This window comes from Nuphar pumila, chromosome 4 (assembly GCF_984573655.1).
Source record: "Nuphar pumila chromosome 4, dmNupPumi1.hap1.1, whole genome shotgun sequence".
In the NCBI taxonomy this organism is placed as follows: domain Eukaryota; kingdom Viridiplantae; phylum Streptophyta; class Magnoliopsida; order Nymphaeales; family Nymphaeaceae; genus Nuphar; species Nuphar pumila.
The window spans coordinates 139,886,562-139,909,207 of NC_143252.1; the positions used below are offsets into that span (position 1 = coordinate 139,886,562).

The 22,646-nt window shown below is 37.5% G+C and overlaps 1 protein-coding gene and 1 pseudogene across 1 annotated transcript; both read left to right on the forward strand.

Moving 5' to 3' along the window:
• The first annotated feature begins 215 nt into the window (after positions 1-215).
• On the forward strand, positions 216-16,319 carry LOC149841314 (ubiquitin carboxyl-terminal hydrolase 4). The gene is made up of 6 exons (XM_090004751.1): positions 216-528; positions 1,948-2,064; positions 14,580-14,678; positions 14,772-14,960; positions 15,157-15,338; positions 15,636-16,319. Exons 1-6 carry the CDS (start codon positions 406-408, stop codon positions 16,033-16,035), a joined length of 1,110 nt encoding a protein of 369 aa, XP_089860877.1. The 5' UTR covers positions 216-405; the 3' UTR covers positions 16,036-16,319.
• An 899-nt stretch (positions 16,320-17,218) lies between these two features.
• LOC149841315 (multifunctional methyltransferase subunit TRM112 homolog B pseudogene) lies at positions 17,219-17,838 on the forward strand (annotated as a pseudogene).
• Positions 17,839-22,646: the final 4,808 nt, after the last annotated feature.

Genomic DNA, 22,646 nt, shown 5'->3' on the forward strand with positions numbered 1-22,646 from the left:
ACAAGTATTCTCCCAATCAAAACTTATACATAATAAACCAAAAACATATGCGTGCTTAAGGTTGAGACGATACCTTTTGTATTTATGGCAATTAATTAAAAACTAGTGGCCGTTTTGCAGCAAGTCGTATCACGTTAGATTTTGCTGTATGACTCACAAAAACACGAACAAATTCGTGCATCTATCATCGATGGTCAACCGGAAAGCTGTGAAGAAGGGAAGATCAGAATCACACCCAGCCTTCTCACCACCATTGAAGAATTCCCATCTCCACTGGGAAACTTCCTTCTGATTACCAGTATCAATCTCTTTGCTTTATTTTTTCCATTTCCCATTGTTCTAGAGAGAGAGAGAGAGAGAGATTGGTGGTTCGGTGGATCAGAAGGGAGACTGGTTCCTGCTTTCATGGTCATGGGAGCCGCGGGGTCGAAGCTAGAGAAGGCACTAGGCGATCAGTTTCCAGAAGGGGAGAGGTACTTTGGCCTCGAGAATTTCGGCAACACTTGCTACTGCAACAGCGTTCTCCAGGTTCTTCCTTTCGCCCACAACATTTCCTCTTGAACCCCTAATTACCTTCTTTTCCATCATCATCTCCAAATCCCCATAAATATTTTATTGGTGGCCTATTAGATCTTGTCATCTTGGAGTTTCACTCGATTTTGCGATCTTGGTATTTGCCATTATTCGTGGGTGTGGGCTGAATTTGCGTTTGGATAATTTCTGTTGTGAGATTTCGGGGAATGCCTAGAATTGTTAGTGTTTCTTTTGGGTATTGGGGTGACGTTTTATTGCTTTTGGGTATTGGGGATTAGAATTCAACGGGGCGCGATCTTTTTCTCGGTTCTAAAGAGCGCGGTTTGTGGTTGCAGTGGATCAATCGAAACTAAAGTTGTTAGTGTTTCTTTGTCAAATGATTCTTATTTGCAACCATTTCAGTGAAATACTCTTTATGATAATGTATTTTTTTCCTTTTCTTTCGTGAAAGTTGGGATGGGACGTCCATGTTGAATATACTCTATTTTGGTGTTTGGCTTATCCTGCAATGGTCTTCTTGAACAACGTGCCTAGCTCAATATCATTGGCAATTTCCAAATTCTGTAGCAAGATTTTGTGTAGACCGAGGCTTGATGGTAAAGGATTGGTCATCTTCTATGGCCAGTGCCCTGCATGGATAAGAGATTCGCTACTGCAGATTAAGCCATTCGCAATATCATTTAGTGAGTTACCGGGCAAAACAAGTAATTTGCAATGTAGATTGTCTATTAGCATGTATTCGCAATGACCACCATGGTCCAGGGCAGAGTTCCATGAATTTTGATTGTTTTGTTGCTTGCTAAGTGAGTGTCAAGTGGAGGAATGGAGCCATTAGCCAGACCAGGCAGCACATAGTAACAACAGATTGTTGTATGCTGACCTTTTAAGTTGTAAACTTTTGATAGTTTATGATTTTTCCCTTACTCAGTGTAGAACCCTTAGTTCTAATAGATGAAGTTGTAATCCTTGTGTTTGAAACTATCTTGTGACTGGTCACTGGCCTTCTTATTGATGTTAACCAATCGTACAAAGAAGATTAAAAATTGACAATTCCTACGGATTTTTGGCTTGATGAAACCCTTCAGATTCAGTGCTCTATAAGTTCTTGTTTGCAACCTTTTAGGTCTTCGATTTTAAAGATCATTGATTCAGTTGGTGTATTTGGTTATCTAATTATGTTAGAATGGTTTGGCCTCTTTTTCTGTTGGAAACAGACATTCTTTTTCAGATATTTCTTGGATATATTCTTGCCATGTGGCTCACGGTCCTCACCCTGTACTTATTCTTATATATGTCAGTTTTTCTAACTGCAGTTGTAGCAGGTGTTGGCACCTTTTACCTTATTCTCATTTTTCTTTAATTTGAGGTTATATTATGAAATAACAAGCACTTCATCTTTACTTTATGGTACAGGCACTATATTTTTGTGCACCATTCCGAGATCAGTTGCTAGAGTATTATGCTAACAACAAGAATGCCGTAGATGCAGAGGAGACTCTTTTGACATGCTTGGCAGATCTATTTACACAGGTGCAAGTCTAGAGAGTGAATTAGTTGCATCAATGTTCAGTAACCAGCATCTTCTTCCTTTCCTACTTCAGATTTAGAGTTTTTTTCTCTTTTTGGTGTACCCTTCTTTTTTCTTAGTGATTCTTAATAAGCATGGAGATCATCTTTTTCACAACTCACATTTAATTCATTTTTAAGAGTAAGTTTTTGTATTATATGGAGAACAATACAGGCGATGATCATTTTGCAGTGCAGATCATTTGATGAACTTTTAGACCTTTTTGTGCAAAAAATGTGGCAATCATTAGACACAATGGTTAAACGCCTGTAAAATAATGGGCAGCAATTGAGTTTTCCTTGGTATTATTTTCAATTTGGATAGTCTGTCATTTCAACATTTTAATGGACAACTGCATGACATTGACATGTGGCTGTTCACTGTCATACATACTACTTTTCTTGCTTAGTGTTTGCAATGCAAGCATTATCAGTTATTTCAGTGTTTCAAATTGCAGCTGCATGGCACTGAAACCCAATCCTTTGGAATTTTTTAAGTTATGCATGACATGATAATTTGTATTTTAGGAAACTCCTTTCTTTTATAAAAAACAACCGAAGTTTGATAAAATGAAAAAGAATGCATGATCTATCAAGAAGTTGGTCCAGAAAAGAAAGGAAAAAAAAAGATATCATGAGGTCAAAACTCAAAGCGAAAAGAAGGGTCACCATCTATGCAACGTTCCTTCCTTATAGGACTGAATCTATTCTAGGATCTTCCAACAGCCTTTTATTATTATCGTCAGATCTAGTCTCAATCATTTCTTGCAAGCTTCACATGTAACAAGTGGATTGTGGCTGCAAGTTAAAAATCAGTGTTCTTTGCTTTCCTTTTTAAATGATCCAGCTATTGTTAAGAATGTTTTCATATGAACCAGTGAGTTTAGATTCAAGAATGCCCATATTCTTGGGCCATATCAAGACAGCAGCAGCCTGGAAAGTTGCTGCTGCAGTCCTGCAGTTGTTGCTATTTAGAAGATGCACTCTTTCCCTGATCTCTCATCATATAAGTCTTCTCCATATGGTTGACAGTATCTAGAAGATATGTTTTTCCAAGGACCCTCCATGCAGAGGCCTTTCCTTGGATATTGGTAGTTCAAAAGTTGTGACATATTCCTTGGTCCAAGGCTCCAACTAGTTTCATTGGAGATGGTTTCACCTTGAGCCCAACAGTGTTGAACTTATTGGAAGATGCCCATTTTGCTCCTTTACTATGAAATTCCTTAGGGGAGCACCATTTGGAGAGGTGGTTGACTTCTCCACTAGGCTTGTTATCATGCACTATTTTACAAGCTGACCTTTTTGAAAGGCTTTTTGGGTTTTCTTTTTGGCTTGTGTTTTCATCCTAGCTGCTTCTGCATATGATTTATCAAGTGCTGTGAATGCAAAAAATTTGTGGGAATATACAAATGCAAAGCATGCCCAACTACACACATTTACACATGCATATGCACTCTTCCCTCCTCCTATCAAATGCCTATTCTAGTTTATCTTTAAAAAGAGATGATAAGTTTCCCACTTTCTTACTAGCATTGATTTCCTCACATGCAGGATGTTTCCATCTAATTCTTTTATTTGTTATTAACTATTCTTATTTCTAGAAATGATATATGGTGCTATTTAAATGGTTGTCCTAGTCGTTGGCATTTGTTTGACACAAGATGCTTAAGAAGGGAAATGGTGAAACGATTTAATCCTGATGGATTTTGCAGTTTTTTCTTCTGGAATACTTTGATATGACATGAGTGGAAAAAAGGTTCAAGAATCAGTTTTTTTAAGGCCTAGAAATGAATAATTTATTTTGGTTTTTTGAACCCATTCTGTAGGGTGGATCTGGAAAGATATGAAAGATCTCCCTCCAAGTTGTACATATAACTTCCATGAATTACAACAACAACAACTACTACGCCTTCATCCCAAAACAATTGGGGTCGGTGATATGAACCAAAAAAGAAAATCATTCTAGGTCTTCCACATGAATCCTTCTCCTCCAATCATTTCTATCCAATGCCATGTCCTCGATGAGGTTCAAAGCATTCATATCCTTTCCTATCATCTCCATCCAAGTCTTCTTAGGCCTACCCCGACCTCTTTTAACTAATATATTTTCTCATTTCTCCATCCTTCTACTAGAGCATCATTAGGCCTTCGGCGAATATGTCCAAACCACCGTAAATGATTCTCTCTTATCTTATTTTCAATGGATGCAACTGTTAGAAAACAACGGGTTCGATAATGAACCCATAAATGCACACTAAAGGTGCAAATACACAAACCCATTAAGGGGCAACCAAAAGAGCATAAAGTGCTAAACCCATAAACCCACAAAGGGGTTAAACCAAAAGGCTAAAAGAATATCTCTTTATTATGAAAAATAGGGTAAAAACCCTTTTACAATGGAGCTAAAGCTCCCTCAAGAATGTCGAATTACAAGGGGGAGACCCCTTTTTATGATACAAGAGAGGTGCCACATAGGGGGCTCCCAAAGGAGTCGTTGGGAGCCCCCAACGGTCACATTTGTGACCGTTGGGGGCTCCCCAACAACTCCTTTGGGGAGCCTCCCTAGGTGGCGCAAACCAAAAAAATAAAAAAAGAAAAATAAAAAATAAAAGAAAATTACAATCATATTCCAAATGGAATATGCGTAAAAATAAGTGAAATGCTATGTCACATGGGTGTGGGTGCGGCACTTCCAAAAAACCTGGGTGCGGGGGTGCGGCAAAAAAAAAAAATATATATATATATATATATATATATATATATATATATATATAGGACTTATAACCAGTTTTTTTTTTTTGCTAGTGTGTTTGTTTGAAGACTTGTAACCCACGTTCTGCTTGTTGTGTACTTTGGCGCAATGGGACAAAATTGATGAACCGAAAGGATTGGCAATCTGATCGACCCAGCCTGTTGCGTTCTGCTGACTGTCATGATTCAATCATGTCTGAAACTCCTTGTTCTTCACGAAAAAAAATATAAGCGAAAGGTTTGATGTGGTTTGTTGGAGAGAGTCTTCACGAGGCCTACGGCTCCACCGCCACTGCCTAGGGTTCTTCAAATTTCATTTTATATACAGTTGCACACAGATCTCCAGTCTGGACTCTGGATGACAGCTAAAAGAAATTTATTGGATTTGACATGTGGAAAAGAGTGGTCTACACCAGGCTACGGCTAGAGCACCCATCTCAGATCTCCAGTCTGGACTCTGGATGACAGCTAAAAGAAATTTATTGGATTTGACATGTGGAAAAGAGAGGTCTACACCAGGCTACGGCTAGAGCACCCATCTCGTCAGGAGAAAAGTGAATACTAATAGCCACCAAGGCTACCACCACCATTATCATTTATTATGGAGAGAGAAAATCCTTGACGAAGAAAGATCTGGATGGTTGAAGGATAAAGACTTCAAAAGGCTCTTGAATTTTGGTTTTAATTTTTGAGGAAGATGGATCATCATTTCCAAGTTAACCAACGCTGCGAATTCATTGTTTGGAGGCAGGAATAGCATGGGATGCCAACAAAGCTCGTCAAATGTTGTGGACACAAGTGCCCCCTTTATAAAACAAGAGCAGCAGCAGCAAGCAGGCATCAACTGTTCCGTCCTTTCATTCTCTCATCACTACTTGCAGGGATCCAGCAAAGGGTGGGGAGAGGTGAAGAATCTGGAAGTCCTCGTCAGGGAATAGACAACTCTAAAGAGACCAAAGCTATCAAGGCCAAAATCAAAATCCAGCAAGGGGCAGGTCCCGCTGCGCGGTCAGCTGTCAGCAGAATTTTTTTTAAAAATTCCGCAGCCCATTTCACAGGGTAAAATAAAAAAAATCAAAAAATTGGACCAAAATGACCCTGGGTGCGATCAATGCACCCAGGATCAGGTTGACCGCACTCGGTGCCACACGCGCACCCGCATCGCGTCGCGTCGATGCGGGTGCGACACCTGTCTGGCCGAATCCCTATGACATAGGTGAAATGACTAAACTACTCCTATGGCTAATAATAGAGAAATATTATATATATATAATTAGGAAGATACATATACATATATACCATATATGTATATGTATCATCCTTTATATATATATAATATATATAATTACAATGATTAAAGAATATATTTTAATACCCTCCTTAAACTTTGCGTGGGGGAACGAAAAGATTGAAGAATATAAGATGAAGAAACTCAAGGCTCCAAGAGTCTTCAGTAAGGATGCCATTGAAATTTGCAAATGTCTTCCTCCAATTGTCTTTAATGGTGAGCACATTTCATTATCTATCCAAGGTACTTCTTTTCATCTCATCTTCACAATCCTGTGGAACAAACAAAGAAAAGGTCCAAGTAAAAGATATCTTTGCACTTTTAATCAAGTGGAATATTCCAAACAAGATGAATCATCCAAGAAACAATTGTGCAAAAAGATATTCTATGTATAATGAAAGCATAATTATTTTATTTAAAACACAGGATTCGTCAGGACAAGATAATTAGTTATGCGTGTAACATGATTTTAGAAGACCAACTTTCAAAATCATATACTTAAAAAGTAATGAGAAAATTTTAAAGTGTACGCGAAAATGTATAATAAGAATGCTTAATGCATTCATACGATTCAATGACGAACAACTAAGAAGCCACAATGAAGAATATTGAAATAGTTCATGAAGGGACAGCATAAAGAGCCTTCAAAGAGCCAACTCATAAGAAAATATATGAATCTTAATCAAGTGAGAGCTTTAAAAGACATTATGAGCATATGCATATTGAATCATCACTTAAAAGAGTCATTAATGAACATGCTTCAATCATACTTTAATCAAGTAATATTACTTGAGCTTACAAGATAGGAAAACAAGTGTTATTGATTTGAGCAATTTTCTTGAAGGCGATTTCACAAAGGAAATGCTCAAGAGCATGTGATAAAAGATAGTGTATAAAACACAAGAGTTCAAAAGTTTTAAGTCTACTTATGAGACAAAACAATCAAAATATATTCTTTGATTTGAACATGTGCACATAGCAATTGTGCTATAAAAAGAATATGAGTTAGAAAAACTCATATCAAAACCAAATTTCAAATTCCCATAAATATGAAATTTTGTAAATATCAACAATAGCTTATCCACTACAAGCAACCACCTCATTAGTCCTCCAAAACCCATAAATCAAGTGTATAAGCTACTAGAACATGAACATAATCATAATGTCATTAAAGGCCAAAGACACATACAAAGGTGTGTACAAAACACCTCTTGTCTACATGTAATAATACTTAAAATGAGTGTATCAGCGACTAGAATAAGAGAATAAATGTCAACATGGACTAAAAACATCTCTTGTCTACGTAAAAAGACACTTAAAATCAAGTATGTTAAGCTACTAGAACAAGAGTACCAAGCCAACCATGGGCTAAAACACACACGAAGGTATGACAATACATCTCTTGTCTACATAAAATGACACTTGAAATGAGTGAAAGAAGTCAACCATGAGCACACATCTCAGCGACTAGAACAAGGACACAAATGCCAACATGGACTAAAATCACACACAATGGTGTGAATCAACGTGCCTTGTCTACATATAATGACACTTAAGACAAGTGTATTCAACTATTAGACCAAGAGAACAAAGCCAACAAAGGGCTACCAACACACAAAGGTGTAGTAAAAAATCTTGTCTACATATGATGACACTTAGATAAGGGGCATAAAAGAAGAAGACACTTGAGGCAATAGAGCTTGTAATGAAAATACAATTAAAGAACATCAATTTCTCAATATACCTTGAAATACTAAGGTTTCAAACTTTAGAAATCCATCACAAGTATACATAATTAAAAGCATCCATAAAAATAACGGCTAAAAAACAAATGAGTGACACACTTATAATTAGATATCTCAAAACAAGTCATTTTAGAGTCAAACTACAAGTTGGCAATCTAAAATGATATAACACGAGGTGCCCATAACTCACCTCAATAAACATCTCTAATATAATAATAACAAGGGCCAAAAATGATTGATACATCATATAACAACTTGTGATGGACAAAATAAGTGCCATAAAAGGCCAAAATACTCTTTCAAAAACATAATGACATATAAATAAATTCTTAGGATAATTAAGAGAAGAAAACCAAGCTTTTAACAAAGAAATCACAAGAACCATAACGGTTCACAAAGAGAACATTAACACAATACCCAAAGAAAGAATATTCAAAAGTACTTGAAAATTTATAAAATTGGGATTAAATTTCATACAAGTTTTAATATTCTTTGATTGTGATGAGATATGCAGAAACATATAAAGTGTTATAAGCACTTACAATGTCTTGTAATGATTAAACAAAAGAGTCAATATCCAAGTCCATTACACTTTCACAAAAAGAAATGTGCACAAAAGCTTCACAATGTAAAAATGTCTACGAAGAGAAATAAATGTGCACAAAATACGTAAAATACACAAATGTGAGCAAGCATGCACTTGAGGCATGCACTTCATAAAAAAGCAATACTTGAGACTCTCAAGCTTTAATTATGTAGTTATATGCTTAACAAATGCAATTTAAGACAAAGGAGACCATATTACGGCCAACGTAGGCATCCTTTAAAAGAAGAGATACAATCAAGAGGTTTTGAAATCTTATGTGAAAAATACAAACAAACAAGTTTATAAAGTTGCATCATTAGAAGAAAATCAAAACTAATGAAATCTTTTATACCAAAAGATGCAATAGACACACTATGCACATTAAGATTCTAAATAGTGTGGGAAGTTCTTTTAAAAGATCTTTCTTAATGAACACAATGGTTCTTACAACATATTTAACACAAAAAATTTTCAAAATTCTTTAAATAAACCAAAAACATTGAAAGACGTTTAGGAGTTCTCACAAATAGTTATCATTAACAAGAACCACTTAGGATTTATAAAAAAGTGAACAACAAAGATTTAGATGTGAGAAATTCTCATACAAGAATTATATCAAATTTTCACAAAAAATGCACTAAAATCCATAAACAAGAAAGGACCTCAAAACAAATTAGGCTTCATATGAGAGTCAAGAGCCTTTTAAGCAAAGATCATTAATTTAGCAAGAAAACATATATAATTTTAGAAGTTAACTTATAGGTCAATCACGAAACAATTATGTAAAAAATCATAAATCTCACATAATTGAAGACAATTTTGAAAAACATAAATTACTATTATATGTGATGGGTAATCGATGAATGCGTAGAGAAGTATGTGAATTATCACAATCCTTCGTATAAAAAAAATCAATCTCATCCAAACTTTCTTTAAAAACTTATTACACATACAAAAGATTTTTATCACAACCATGTATGCTCATTTATATAAAAATTTCTAAAAAGTATTCGTGTATAAATACAATACTAAGAAGTGTGCATAAGGGTACAAGGAGAACTCTCACAAGTGCACAAAGGCACGGATACACATGCACAAAGACATGAAAAATATGAACTTCAAGCTTTTAATACTTGAAGTCAACATAATAGAAAACACCTAAAGTCATACGATTTTAAGTAGGATTGACATCAAATTTAAAAATATAATATACGACCCATTTTTGAGCAATCATATATTTGAAAAACAAACAAGTTTACCAAATTTAAAAGGAGATATTTTAAAACATGCGAACACGTGAAATGTGAAATGTGAAAAGAAAGGATTCAACTATCATAAACACTAAATATACAAAATATATGCAAGAAAAATAGTTTCATAATGCATAATACTTTAAGAAAAGGAATACATGCCGAATAACTTCAAAAAAGAGAAGAACAATGAATACTTCACCATTTCTTGAGTGACACGCTTTCCGATGCATCAAAAGACAACCCGATCGTAACCTTGCTCTGATATCATGTTAGAAAACAATGGGTTCGATAATGAACCCATAAATGCACACTAAAGGTGCAAATACACAAACCCACTAAGGGGCAACCAAAAGCACATAAAGTGCTAAATCTATAAACCCACAAAGGGGTTAAGCCAAAAGGCTAAAAGAATATCTCTTTATTATGAAAAATAGGGTAAAAACCCTTTTACAATAGAGCTAAAGCTCCCTCAAGAATGTCGAATTACAAGGAGGAGGCCCCTATTTATAATACAAGAGAGGAGCCACATAGGGGGCTCCCAAAGGAGTCGTTGGGAGCCCCCAACGACTCCTTTGGGGAGCCTCCCTAGGTGGCGCAAACCACAAAAATAAAAAAGGAAAAATAAAAAATAAAAAGAAAATTACAATCATATTCCAAATGGAATATACGTAAAAATAAGTGAAATAACTAAACTACCCCTATGGCTAATAATAGAGAAATATATATTTTATATATATAATTAGGAAGATACATATACATATATACCATATATGTATATGTATCATCCTTTATATATAATATATATATATATATATATAATTACAATGATTGAAGAATACATTTTAACAGCAACGCCTACCTTCTTACGTATCTCCTCGTTTCGAATCTTATCTTTTATTGTATTTTCACACATCCATCTAAGCATACGTATCTTAGCTACACTCATTTTTTGAATATGATGTCTCTTGGCAGCCCAACATTCCGTACCATATAATAAAGCGGGCCTAATTGTCGTCCTATAAAACTTTCCCTTCAACCGCAATGGCATTCTACGATCGCACAAACACTTTAGTTGCACTTTTCCATTTCATCCACCCAACCTTTATCCTATGATTTACATCTCCATCAATTTCTCCATACTTTTGAATGATAGATCCCAAATATTTGAAACAGTCATCCACCAGTATTTCTTGCTCACCAAACTTCACTACACTCCCATCACTTATTCGTTGCTTACTAAACCGACATTTCATATATTCTGTCTTATTCTTACTCAACTTAAAACCTCTTGCTTCCAATGTCTGTCTCTATGATTCTAACTTAGCATTAACCCCAGCTCTAGACTCATCAATCAGAACAATATCATCAGCAAACAACATACACCACGGCACATTTTCTTGAATTGATCTCGTAAGCTCATCCATCACTATTGCAAATAGGAAAGGGCTTAATGCAGATCCTTGATGTAACCCAACAGTTATAGGAAAATTGGTTGTCACCCCTCCACAAGTGCGGACATTGGTTACTACTCTTTCGTACATATCTTTAATTATACTAATGTACTTGAGAGAAACACCTTTCTTCATCATTGTCCACCAGAGAACATCCCTAGATACTCTATCGTATGCCATCTCCAAATCAATAAAAACCATATGCAAATCTTTGTTCCTCTCTCTATATCTCTCAATAAGTTGTCTAAGAAGATGTATAGCTTCCATAGTTGATCTTCCAGGCATAAAACCAAATTGATTCTCCGATATCATGACAACCTTCCTCAACTTATACTCAATCACTCTCTCCCAAAGTTTCATAGTATGACTCATGAGTTTTATACCACGATAGTTTATGCAATCTTGTATATCACCCTTATTCTTATATAGAGGCACCAAAGTACTCTTCCTCCACTCATTAGGCATCTTATTTGTCCGCAAAATCTTGTTAAAAAGATTTGTCAACCATTCTAAACCTTTCTCACCCAAGCATTTCCAAGTCTCGATAGGTATACCATCTGGGCCAACTGCCCTTCTTGATTTCATTTTCTTCAAAGCCTCTGCAATTTCTTTCTTTTGAATCTTGCGCATGAAGTCACGATTCATCTCATGAAAAGGAATGGAGAAGTCTCCAAGATCCTGAGCATGACTTTCATTAAATAGCTTATCAAAACAATCTTTTCATCTCTCCTTAATCTCCTCATCTTTGACTAAAACCCTTTGTGTTTCATCTTTGATACATCTAACCATACCCAGATCCCTCAAATTACAGCTTTCACAAATTTCTATATGATCTATGAGATCGAGTGTGCAATTCTGTTTGCTCACTTGAGATTATCTGTTTGGGTGAAGAAAATCTTTTATACATGAAAGATTTTCTTTGAAAGATTTTCTTCAACACTGAACTAAGAGAGAAAAGCCACTGCCATTGGTAAACAACGTGAAAAGTTTTTAGTCTGATTTAAAGTAACCTAAGCATGAGGATTTTGATGGGCATGTGAATTCGATGACGAAAACAGGTTAGCTGTCTGGAAAATTTCTTCAGTTAGCACTTATTATGTTGTGGATGATCTATGGAGGAAAACTCCCATTCTTGCCAAGATGCATGGTGGTGGGGCGTGCTTCACAAGAATAGACTAGAGAGTAGGAATCAATTGGTAGAAACAAAGGGGGAAAAGATACAGATGCCCAAGGTTTCTAGTTGCTTTTACCAAGTGCAGCAGAAAAAGTTGCTCACAGGCGGGGCTGTTTTCTGATGGTGAAAAACCAAAAGGCTTTAGCCGAAAAAAAGAGAGTATGAGTTAAATCTTCCCTTTTCCTATGGTAATAGAAAAAATGTAAGTTAAGATCTTTTTTCCTAGTTGACTTTTATGTCCAAGGGATTTCCTATCATCAAATTTATTTTCCAGCAATTGACATTGCAGTCGCATCTCATGTGTTAATTACTGAGTGTTGTTCAAGAGTATAATGCTAATAACAATGAGAACTTGAGGATTTTGTCATTGGAGTTTAGGGTTTTCTGTGAAAAATTGGTGACCTCAAGTATTTTTCTTGGCTGTTGATCAACAAATAATGGATTCACTTTTATCTTTGATGTTGCTAAAAGTGCTTTAAGCAAAGTTTCTGCCAAGCTGATTGCAAAAGCCTCCAAAACTTGTTTGTTGCAATATTACTTTTTGATGGAAGCCAAACAAAAACTCAAAGGGTTGTGAAAGGGCATTGATGATTATCTTTTTAGCCTCTATGGTAGTCTTCTACATTTGATTCAGTGGATGCTACCATTTTGTGCATTGCCATTTATAGACCTCCTTCACTGTTCTCACTTCTCAGTGGTTGGTTTTTCCCAAATCAGGTTCTTGATGGAAATCATAATGCTGTTTAAGATTTTAATATAAGGATTGGATTACATCCTTGGAGCTATTGTAGGTTGATCCATCTTAACTGCTCCATTGTGCTCTTATGAAGCACATGGCTAGAGGCCCTTTAATGGTGCACAGTGGCTAAGTTGAAATGTACCAATTATGGGAAGGATGAGCATACTTCATGAGACGTGTTGAAACCCAGCCAGAAAGCCTACACTGAAATTCACCAATTAGTATGGGAAGAACGAGCATGCTTCATGAGACATGTGATACTCAGTTAGAGAGCCTACCATTAAGAGAATTGTGCCTCTCTCATACCACCATATATTAAGGTGGTCAGAGAATGGTTTTGCTTTGACCAATAATATCACCAGAATTTCTGAGGTGTTTGAACTTTGAAGAGTTGAAGTTGAAGCTAAGACACATTTACTTGTTTGTTAGCATTCATAAATTTGTTACTATGTCATGCAGAGATAGGCAGTCATGCCTCTGTTCACTTGATTGTTGATTCTCTTCCACCCTGGCAGATTATGGACTCCTGTGTCTGTCAAACATCTTAGTATGAAAAGTATCTCCTATGCTGCTTATTTATGATGATAGTGGTAATAACTCATTTTAAGTTGGATGATGAACTACATCATTTGAACTGCCTAATTTATCTACAAATCTACTTTGCTGCAAACACTGAGGCAATTCATTTTTCATCAAGTTTTAACGCAAGGAAATGGTCTAGGTGCATGTAAATTCTGCAGGTGGTCTCCATTTGTTTGTGGGATGATGATGTCTGACAATTAAATCCAACCAGTGGTTGCTAATGATGGGAATTTTCTTTTTGGACATTGGAGAATATTGGTAGTGGCGGGATAAGAACAAATGAATTTTCTATTACATTGCTCAATAGAGGAGCTATTGTAGCTTTGAAGTTGATTTGTGTTTGCAGCACGTTCTGCAAAATGAGCTTGATGATCTCTGAGAGGATATGCAAAGGAGATGCAGGTTTCCTATACTGACTAGGCAGGAAGTAGTTCTAGCACTGTTACTATTGAATGACTAGCTAACTTGAATAAAACACGTTCCAGGAAATGGAATACAGCAGGATTCACCTAATAGCTTATTAATCATTTCTCTATGGAATTTCAGAGACTTGCAACAAGATCCTTGTCTGCTTTTCTAAATAAACCTTGTTGGTCTTTGCTCAGTAAACCTAGAATAAATTGAAAGTTTATCAGGAACAGTATTCTTTTTGACAGGAAAGGGAAGAAAGTTGACCTGCTTTACTGGTTCACTCAAAGTGCTTCTTGATATTGCTTTGACCTTTTGCTTCCTTAGTTACATTTGAGACATGTTAAGGCTCTTCCTGTTTATTATAGTTTCACTTTGGCTTTAAAATGGACTTGTATGTGTTTGTCATTTCATAAATATGCTGAACGGGGCTTTTGTTATTTTATGTTTCTCTACTGCATGCATTTTCTTTAATGCCAAAAATATGGTTTATTTGATGCAGATAAGCTCTCAGAAGAAGAAAACTGGTGTTATTGCTCCAAAACGTTTTGTGCAGAGAGTGAAGAAACAACATGAGCTTTTCCGTAGTTACATGCATCAGGTATGGTGGCCATCTTAGATGTCCCTACAAACTTTGCTCATATCTTTTTGGAAGGTAACTCAATTTTGTTTTTTTTTTTCTTTTGGGGTGTAGGATGCACATGAATTCTTGAATTTCTTATTAAATGAGCTTGTTGATATTCTTGAGAAAGAATCAAATGCTGCAAATGATTCTCCAGAGATTTCATCTCCTTCAGAAAAGACTGCAAATGGGCATCGCAATGTTCAAGCAAATGGCATCCAAAAAGAGCCTGTGACTACATGGGTTCACAAAATTTTCCAGGTACTCACCATTGTCTGTTAATCTAGCACCTTATTGAGTAATTTACAGTATGTGCATCCAGGTACTCACAATTGTCTGTTAATCTTGCACCTTATCGAGTAATTTGCAGAATGTGCATCATTCCAGATGGTATTCTTTTGCTCTTTGTTTCAAGGGCCCGTGCTATATTGACATGTTTTCCCATTTCTCTTAACAGGGTATCCTCACCAATGAAACAAGATGCCTAAGGTGTGAAACAGTTACGGCAAGGGATGAGACATTTTTAGATTTGAGCCTTGACATTGAACAGAACAGTTCCATCACCAGTTGTCTAAAAAATTTCAGTTCTACTGAGACATTGAATGCTGAGGATAAATTCTTCTGTGATAAATGTTGCAGGTTTAGTGTTTACATCCTTCTCTTTAATCTTTCCTCATAATCAACAGATGGAATTGTGTTGCATGCTTGTCCTTTTCATGATTTTTAGTTGGTGGGAGGCTTGTGCAACTCAATTTTCTTATTTGTTGGTAGCTCAAATTTTTTGTCATTTGCTATAAAATAGTCAAATTTAAGCTGTTTCAAATGTCTTTGGGCCATTTGTCAACCTTCTAGTTTTTATACCTTTTTTGACTTATTTTTTTGTGCTTTCCTGATGGCATATTGGTCTTGTTTTAACCGGAGCTCCTTGATCTGCAGCTTGCAGGAAGCACAGAAGAGGATGAAGATAAAGAAGCCCCCTCACATCCTTGTCATCCATTTGAAACGCTTCAAATACATGGAGCAGGTTGGCCGATACAAAAAACTATCATACAGAGTTGTCTTTCCTCTAGAGCTAAAGCTAAGCAACACCATGGACAGCACAGACTCTGAATATTCCTTGTTCGCTGTTGTTGTTCATGTCGGTAGTGGTCCAAATCATGGTCATTATGTCAGTTTGGTGAAGAGCCACAACCATTGGCTTTTCTTTGATGACGAAAACGTGGAGATGATAGATGAGTCGGCTGTACAGACGTTTTTCGGGTCGGCCCAGGAGTACTCTAGCAACACAGATCATGGGTACATTCTGTTTTATGAGAGCTTAGGAGGCAAGAGTTGAAGAGGCAGGCTTTTTCGCTATGAACTCTGTGATTCTTCTTCGTTTTCTTCTCTTTCTCATTTGTGAAAGAGCTACTCCAAAACGAGCTGCATGAGATGTGAGAAGGTTGCAGATTGCCATGTACAGTGGATGGTGGGAGCACACTATCCTTTGCCTGTTCGACAATAAAGGAGAGTGTAAATGGTGGTTGAGATTTCACAGATGCTTGTATTCTTCGATTCCGAGTATTTTATAGAAATGCGGTTGCTTCATTGCTCTCAATATCAAATAATATTTACAGAAAACATTATCCTCTTTCATTTTCTATATGTATGCATATCAAGTGAGTGTGACAGGAATCGGACGGTACCCCCATTGGAAGATTGCTTGGTGCCTTTCTTGTTTGAGACTGATGGTTATGCGAGATAGATTGCAACAGGGAATTATATGAGTAGAGCTCAGTTTTTGACCCAGTTTGTAAATGAGAAGCATCTGCTTTTTACATCGTTCACTTCCATTAGGCCAACCTCGGTTTGGCTTTCCTTTCTAGGAGGAATCTCATGCTATCTAGAGCATGTTAATCTCATGCATATAAAATCATAATTGTATTCATATATAACAACACTGCAGGACCCCGCCTGGCCGGGGTGGTTGTGAGGGAACTGAGATGAAGACACCAGATCAAATCCCACTGGACCATGAGTGTGTTCATAGCTTTCAGAAGTGGGCCAAGAAAGGCAGGGTGGTCGTGAGGCCCCACCTTCGGTGAGGGTTCCTCGCCATAAAATAAATTTGTATTCACATATGTCCTTGGATATGTATAGTTTATGGACATAACCAAAAATGATCTCATACTCCCACCCCTCCCAATGCCTAAGCAAATGTAATTCTGGATCAGACCCAAATTCAGCCACATGTGACCCTTTCTCCATTCCTCCCCTGAGAAAGTCCTTGGATATGTATAATTTATGGACATAACCAAAAATGATCTCATGGCAAATGTAATTCTGGATCAGACCCAAATTCAGCCATATGTGACCCTTTCTCCGTTCCTCCACTGAGAGAGAGAGAGAGAGACCCAAATACAGTCATGTCCGACCCTGTTTTGAGCCCGAATATATAGACACTCCTTGCCTCCCCTCGCTATCAAATCAATCACCGAGAGAGAGACAGAGAGAGAGAGAGAGAGAGAGAGAGAGAAAAGATGAGGCTGTTCACGCACAACATGCTGTCAACATCAAGGGGGTGGTGAACGGCTTTCCACTTCAGCTGGAGGTGGAGAAGTCGGCGGTGAAGGAGGTGGCCTTCAACCCGGAGTTCCTGAGGAACATCTTCCCCAAGATCGAATAGAAGGCCCTCCACGACGCCGCCCGCAAGATGGGCGACACCGACCTCCCCGACCGCGCCGACCCCTCCATGCTGGACTCCGACGACTTCCTCCGGAAGTTCCACCATGCCCTCCTCGAGCTCCACATTGAGGAGGGCGCCCTCATTTGCCCCGAGACCGGCCGCCGCTTCCCCGTCAACAAGGGCATCCCCAACATGCTCCTCCACGAAGACGAAGTCTAGCGAGTTCCCTTTCTCTTTCTACTCCTCTTCTTCTTTCTTTCTTTGTTTCCCTTTTGGTTTTCTTTGATATGTTATGAAATCTCTTCCTGGTTGTTCGCGAGATCCCGATCGTATTGGAGGCTTGAAATTAGGGTTTTCTTTGGTGGGGGATCATGTAGAAGGTGTCGGATTGGACACCGTTTTTTTGCCTTTTTTGTTTGATGGGTTTTCTGATTGGTATCGAGATAAGAAATGGGTAGTTTGCAAAATTTTGATTGGTGTTTGCAGTGATGAGATTTTTGAAGGGTTTTCGGCTTTAAGGTTTCATTCATCAAGAGGGCCGTTCCGTTCCTTATAGGGTTTTGAATTATATGTACCAATCAATCATCTCAAAGCCTTAGTTTAACATGTACCCCAATTGAGTTATGGCTGAGGTGATTGGTGAGTAGTTCAGAAATTTTGATTTGGGGGCTGCAAGAAGAACTAAGAGGTGCGTGGTTCTTCATGTTTAGGGATTTATGGTTGGTATATTGCTAGTGCGTTAGGGTGACAAATTGACGACGTATGAATTTTGGCAAAATTTCATGAAAATATTATAATAACCAATGATGGAAAAGAAGGATTTACATAGAAACTACTCAAACTTGGTTTGAATAATGAGTTATTATTGTTATTATTTTTGCATCCACAGCTTCTGGTTTTGGTTTGGATCATAAGACCTGAGAAGGTTCTTGCCGACCAAGCTTGAACACCTCAAGCTGGGATCGTTTTTCAAGCTACCCAGGCCGAACTCGAGCTGATAATGAGCCCAACCTAGACTGATCAGAGCTCCAGGTAGCTTGTTTGCCAAAAAGATAGTTTGAACTGTAGACCGACTGAACCCAACTTGAGCTGATTCATTTATAAAAAATACAATGTTTCAGAGGTGGAACCGGTGAAGTTTTACCTATAAATCTATCGTTTGCAAATCCCGTGCGGTATGGCAGGCTTAGCCAATGCTACTAGTTATCTGATCTCGAGGGTGATTTTCCTGTCCTTCGTGGAGAAAAAACCATTTGAACTGCACTAAATTATGTGATATAAAATATATCTATTTGTTGTTATTTAAAGTTTATCTGAGCCAAGCGAGTTATTGTTTAGATTTGCCCGATCCAATATCTCCAATTTGCTGTTAATTGGAGCTTGGCCAATCACTGTTGCGAAAGTAGAATCTGTGATTGTGGGTTACAGGCAATCTTGTGATCATTTTTTACCAAATTCAGGTCAAGAGCAATCGGCAATCACAATCACAAGTACTTTTATATGTTTCACTAATCTTGAGCAAGTGTTCTGATTGTGATTTAATCTTGAGAAAATGCAGAAATCTTGCAAACATGCCCGGACGCCAAAACTTGTGACCCTTGCATTTAAGGGTGTCAATGGGTTAGACCCAGGTGGAACCAGACCTGCTCCTGATTTTTGGGTATGGTGTCAGGTCAGACTTGAGTTTAATTTGACCCACCATAAGAGAATTCATACCCGGATCCGATAACAACTGCATGAATCATACCTGGGCCATACCCGGTAAAATAATATTTTTTATCATTTTTACATTGAAAATTTGTCGGTCTCATCGGGTCGGGCCTGAGTCTGGTATAAAATTTCGCAAACTATACCCAGCTCCATGTATTAATCAGACCTTTGGGTCTAGACCCGAATCTTAATCGGGTCTTCTTATTTATCGTCATACAGGGACCCTATAGGGTTTCGTAAGGTCAGGTCCGAGTAAACCCAATCCGTTGACACTCATACTTGCATTGGGATGGAAACACAGTTTCCATGTATCACAAAAGCATGGTGTTGGGGATGAAGTTGCCCAAGTATGTTTGTTACACGCAGGGGAATGGGACACTGATTTCTTATGGAGTCTCATGAGGGTAAATGACTCCTTGAGGAAGGGTGCGACCACATTTTCATATGAAAGCAGGAGAAACACATTAATTGCATGGGCCCATGCCCATTTTCCCGTTGTGTCTTTTGTTTCAACCCTGGTGGCAAACATGCCTCCTTCCACAAGGGACCCCCTTTCATATGAAAGGGACTGTAACAAACATGTCCTAAAACATAGGAATGTAAAAATGAGGGCTCGATTTATGATAAAATGTTATGTTACTTTACTCCTATGCCTGAAAATCAAGGAAAAGTGAGAAAATGGGAAAGAATCGAAAAAGCAGAAAATAACTAAATTAAGATTAACTTCAACTCTTAATAACCTCTTAGATCTTTTGTCATCTTATAAACGAGTGTTTTCTAATTACAATCAAATTAATTAACATATTTAGTCTCAAAAGATAAAACTTATCCTAACAATATGGATCTGACATATTGATCTAATATCTAAGCACAAAGATCCAAAACAAAATCTAAAGTCTAAAATTGATCTTTTATCGACCCAGGTCTTCTGCTTTGCTCTTGCATCATTGTTGATGTAAAATAAAGTGCTTAATCTACGATAAAATGTTATGTTACCCTACTCTTATGCACGAAAACTAAAGAAAAACCCAAAAAGGGGAAAGAACTGAAAAAATACGAAATAACTCAATTAAGAGTCTCAAATCAACTTTTACTTTGACTAACCTCCTAGATCTCTCGTCCTTTTATAGATGCGAGTTTTCTAACTACAATAAAATTAATTAACATATTTAGATAACTTTCTCAAAAAATAAAACTTATCATAACAATATAGATCTGACACATTGATCCAATATCTAAACACAAAGATAAAAAACAAAATCTAAAATCTAAAACAGATCCAAATAAATCCTTTATGGACACAGGTCTTCAGCTTTGCTAGGGATGGCAGTGGACCGGGAAAAAACGCAGCCTCGCCCCCACCTTGCCCCGTTTGGACCGGGGATATATGACATGAAACATGGATGGAGACAAGGATGGAGGTTAAAATTAAAACCCGTGCTGGGATGGACTTATGCGTTTTGTTGCCCGGTCCCCGATCTCCAATAGTAAAATAATTAAAATACCCTTCGACGGTTCGACCTCCTTCTTTAGGGATGGCAGTGGATTCGGGGGAAACAAGGACCCTTCCCACCTCACCCCATTTGGACCGGAGATGGAGGACATGAAACGGGGATGAAGGCGAGAATGGGGGGAAAAATTTTGAGATGGGGCAGGGGTGGAGACCTTGTCCCCTGCATCTACCCCAATCCACTGTCATCTCTAATTCTTGGATTGGAGAAGACTTGCCCTCAAGTTTGGATCCCACTTGAGCTATTTTTAATCTTGTTCCACCTTGTGGGTTATGGGCCCACAATATGAAGCAAGATTCGTGTACCGCACCATAAAGAGTGGATAAAGCTGGATTTGCTCCAATATTTACATGAAAACCTGGAGCATTCTTTCCAAAGCATCCAAAATCACATGAGATGCCTTCAAAATAAAATGGGTCAAATGGATCTGAAGCAAATGGCTTAGACAAAATTTGGATCCACTCAGAAGGAACCCCATTCGCATCTTCTTGTAGAGCCTCGTACGGATCTTGTTTAAGCAAGTAAAAGGTCTTCAATGAGCTTGGGTTGTGAGATATGGATATAGAAAAATCTTGGATATGGGTATTGGGGTTTGGATATGAGATATATTTGAGTATGGATAAGGTTTCCAAAAGGTCACTCTAGATTGGGTCATGTGGATCTAATGTTGGATCTTTAGGACTTAAGGTGATTTCAAATGGATTCACTAAAAGTGGTCTGGATCCATCAAGGGATGTCAGATCCAAATCATTTTTAATTGGATCTGAGACTTTGGATAAGTCTTGAATGGATGAAGGCTCATTTGGAATAGGCTCCAATTGGATTTAGGTATCTGTTGGGTCCAAAGCGAGAGGCAATGGACCCACGAAAAGTACCTGCATCAGTTGCTTCAACTCGATCCATGTAGAATCGCTTACTCCTTGAGCGAATAGCATGTCCTTGAATCATCTTCTAGCTTCCTTACGCAACGCAAGCATGGTTATAATTGTTTTATGGTACTCTGGGTCTGGTTCTCTTTGAAGATCCGCTTCATTGCTTGAATTCAATCAAAGAATATTTTTAGATCATTGCAGCTTATAAACTCTGGCAAAAGTTTTCACCATACTTAACACAAATCTAATTCTTTATCCATTATTTTGGAGTTTTTGATGAATATTTGAGAGTTGGGGCTTGTGCACATTGTGGGTGTTTGGTTAAGGTCCATATTTGGCTACTAAATGGATTTTGAAACAATAGTGGGTCCAAATACGAGTGAGATGGGGTTTGGAGTTGGTTTGGGTCCAAAAGAAGGTTAGAATTGGTTAAAATAGGTTTTGGCTCATGGTTCGGGTCTGGATAATATTGAGCTTGGTGAAAATCCGTTTGGATTGTGACTTGATTGGGCATCGGATTAATTGTCGGACCTACATAAGGATGGGTTGGACTCTGGATTGGATCCTGGGGTACATGGACTTGCTTTATACCCAATTCAGAACTATAATGTGCATGGCTATAGTCTTGACCCGGCCCAAAATGTAAAGTCCATGAATTTTCTAAAATTTTCAGAAAATATAAGGGATTATCTTGGTATTATTATGAGTAATTCATTGACACTTAACTATCATTGAGATTTTGGATTTTTATCAAGTTATTTAACAAGTTACGAGCTTTTTAAACATCTTTGGATTTGGATCTCGATGAAAGATCCACGGGGATCAACCCCCCATGAAACCCAATTCAAATATGTACTTGAGATGCCTAGGATTCACTAGATCTCTTAGTTAAATGAGTTTGGATCTAGAGAGTGATCCAGATTTATAAACACTATAAGGAGAGCTCGGATCCATTCACTAGACTAGTCCAAGTTTAAAATGGTTTCAAGTTGGATCTCGAATGAGATCCGGACTTCTCAAAACCTTAAGACTTAGGTTCAGATCCATTAGATAGATCCAATATCAAATTAAGTTGGATCCAAAAGTGATCCAAATTATTGAACTGATCGGGTTTAGAATCAGATCCCAATAGTGGAACCAACTTTAAAACAATTAAACAAATATATATATATATATATATATATATATG

What these genes read in the sequence shown, in the direction of transcription:
- LOC149841314 (XM_090004751.1), top strand. Translation starts at nt 406, where the DNA reads ATGGTCATGGGAGCCGCGGGGTCGAAGCTAGAGAAGGCACTAGGCGAT. An exon ending in TCCGTAGTTACATGCATCAG is followed by an intron (nt 14,679 to 14,771) that starts GTATGGTGGCCA and finishes TTTGGGGTGTAG; the next exon opens with GATGCACATGAATTCTTGAA. An exon ending in GGGTTCACAAAATTTTCCAG is followed by an intron (nt 14,961 to 15,156) that starts GTACTCACCATT and finishes TTCTCTTAACAG; the next exon opens with GGTATCCTCACCAATGAAAC.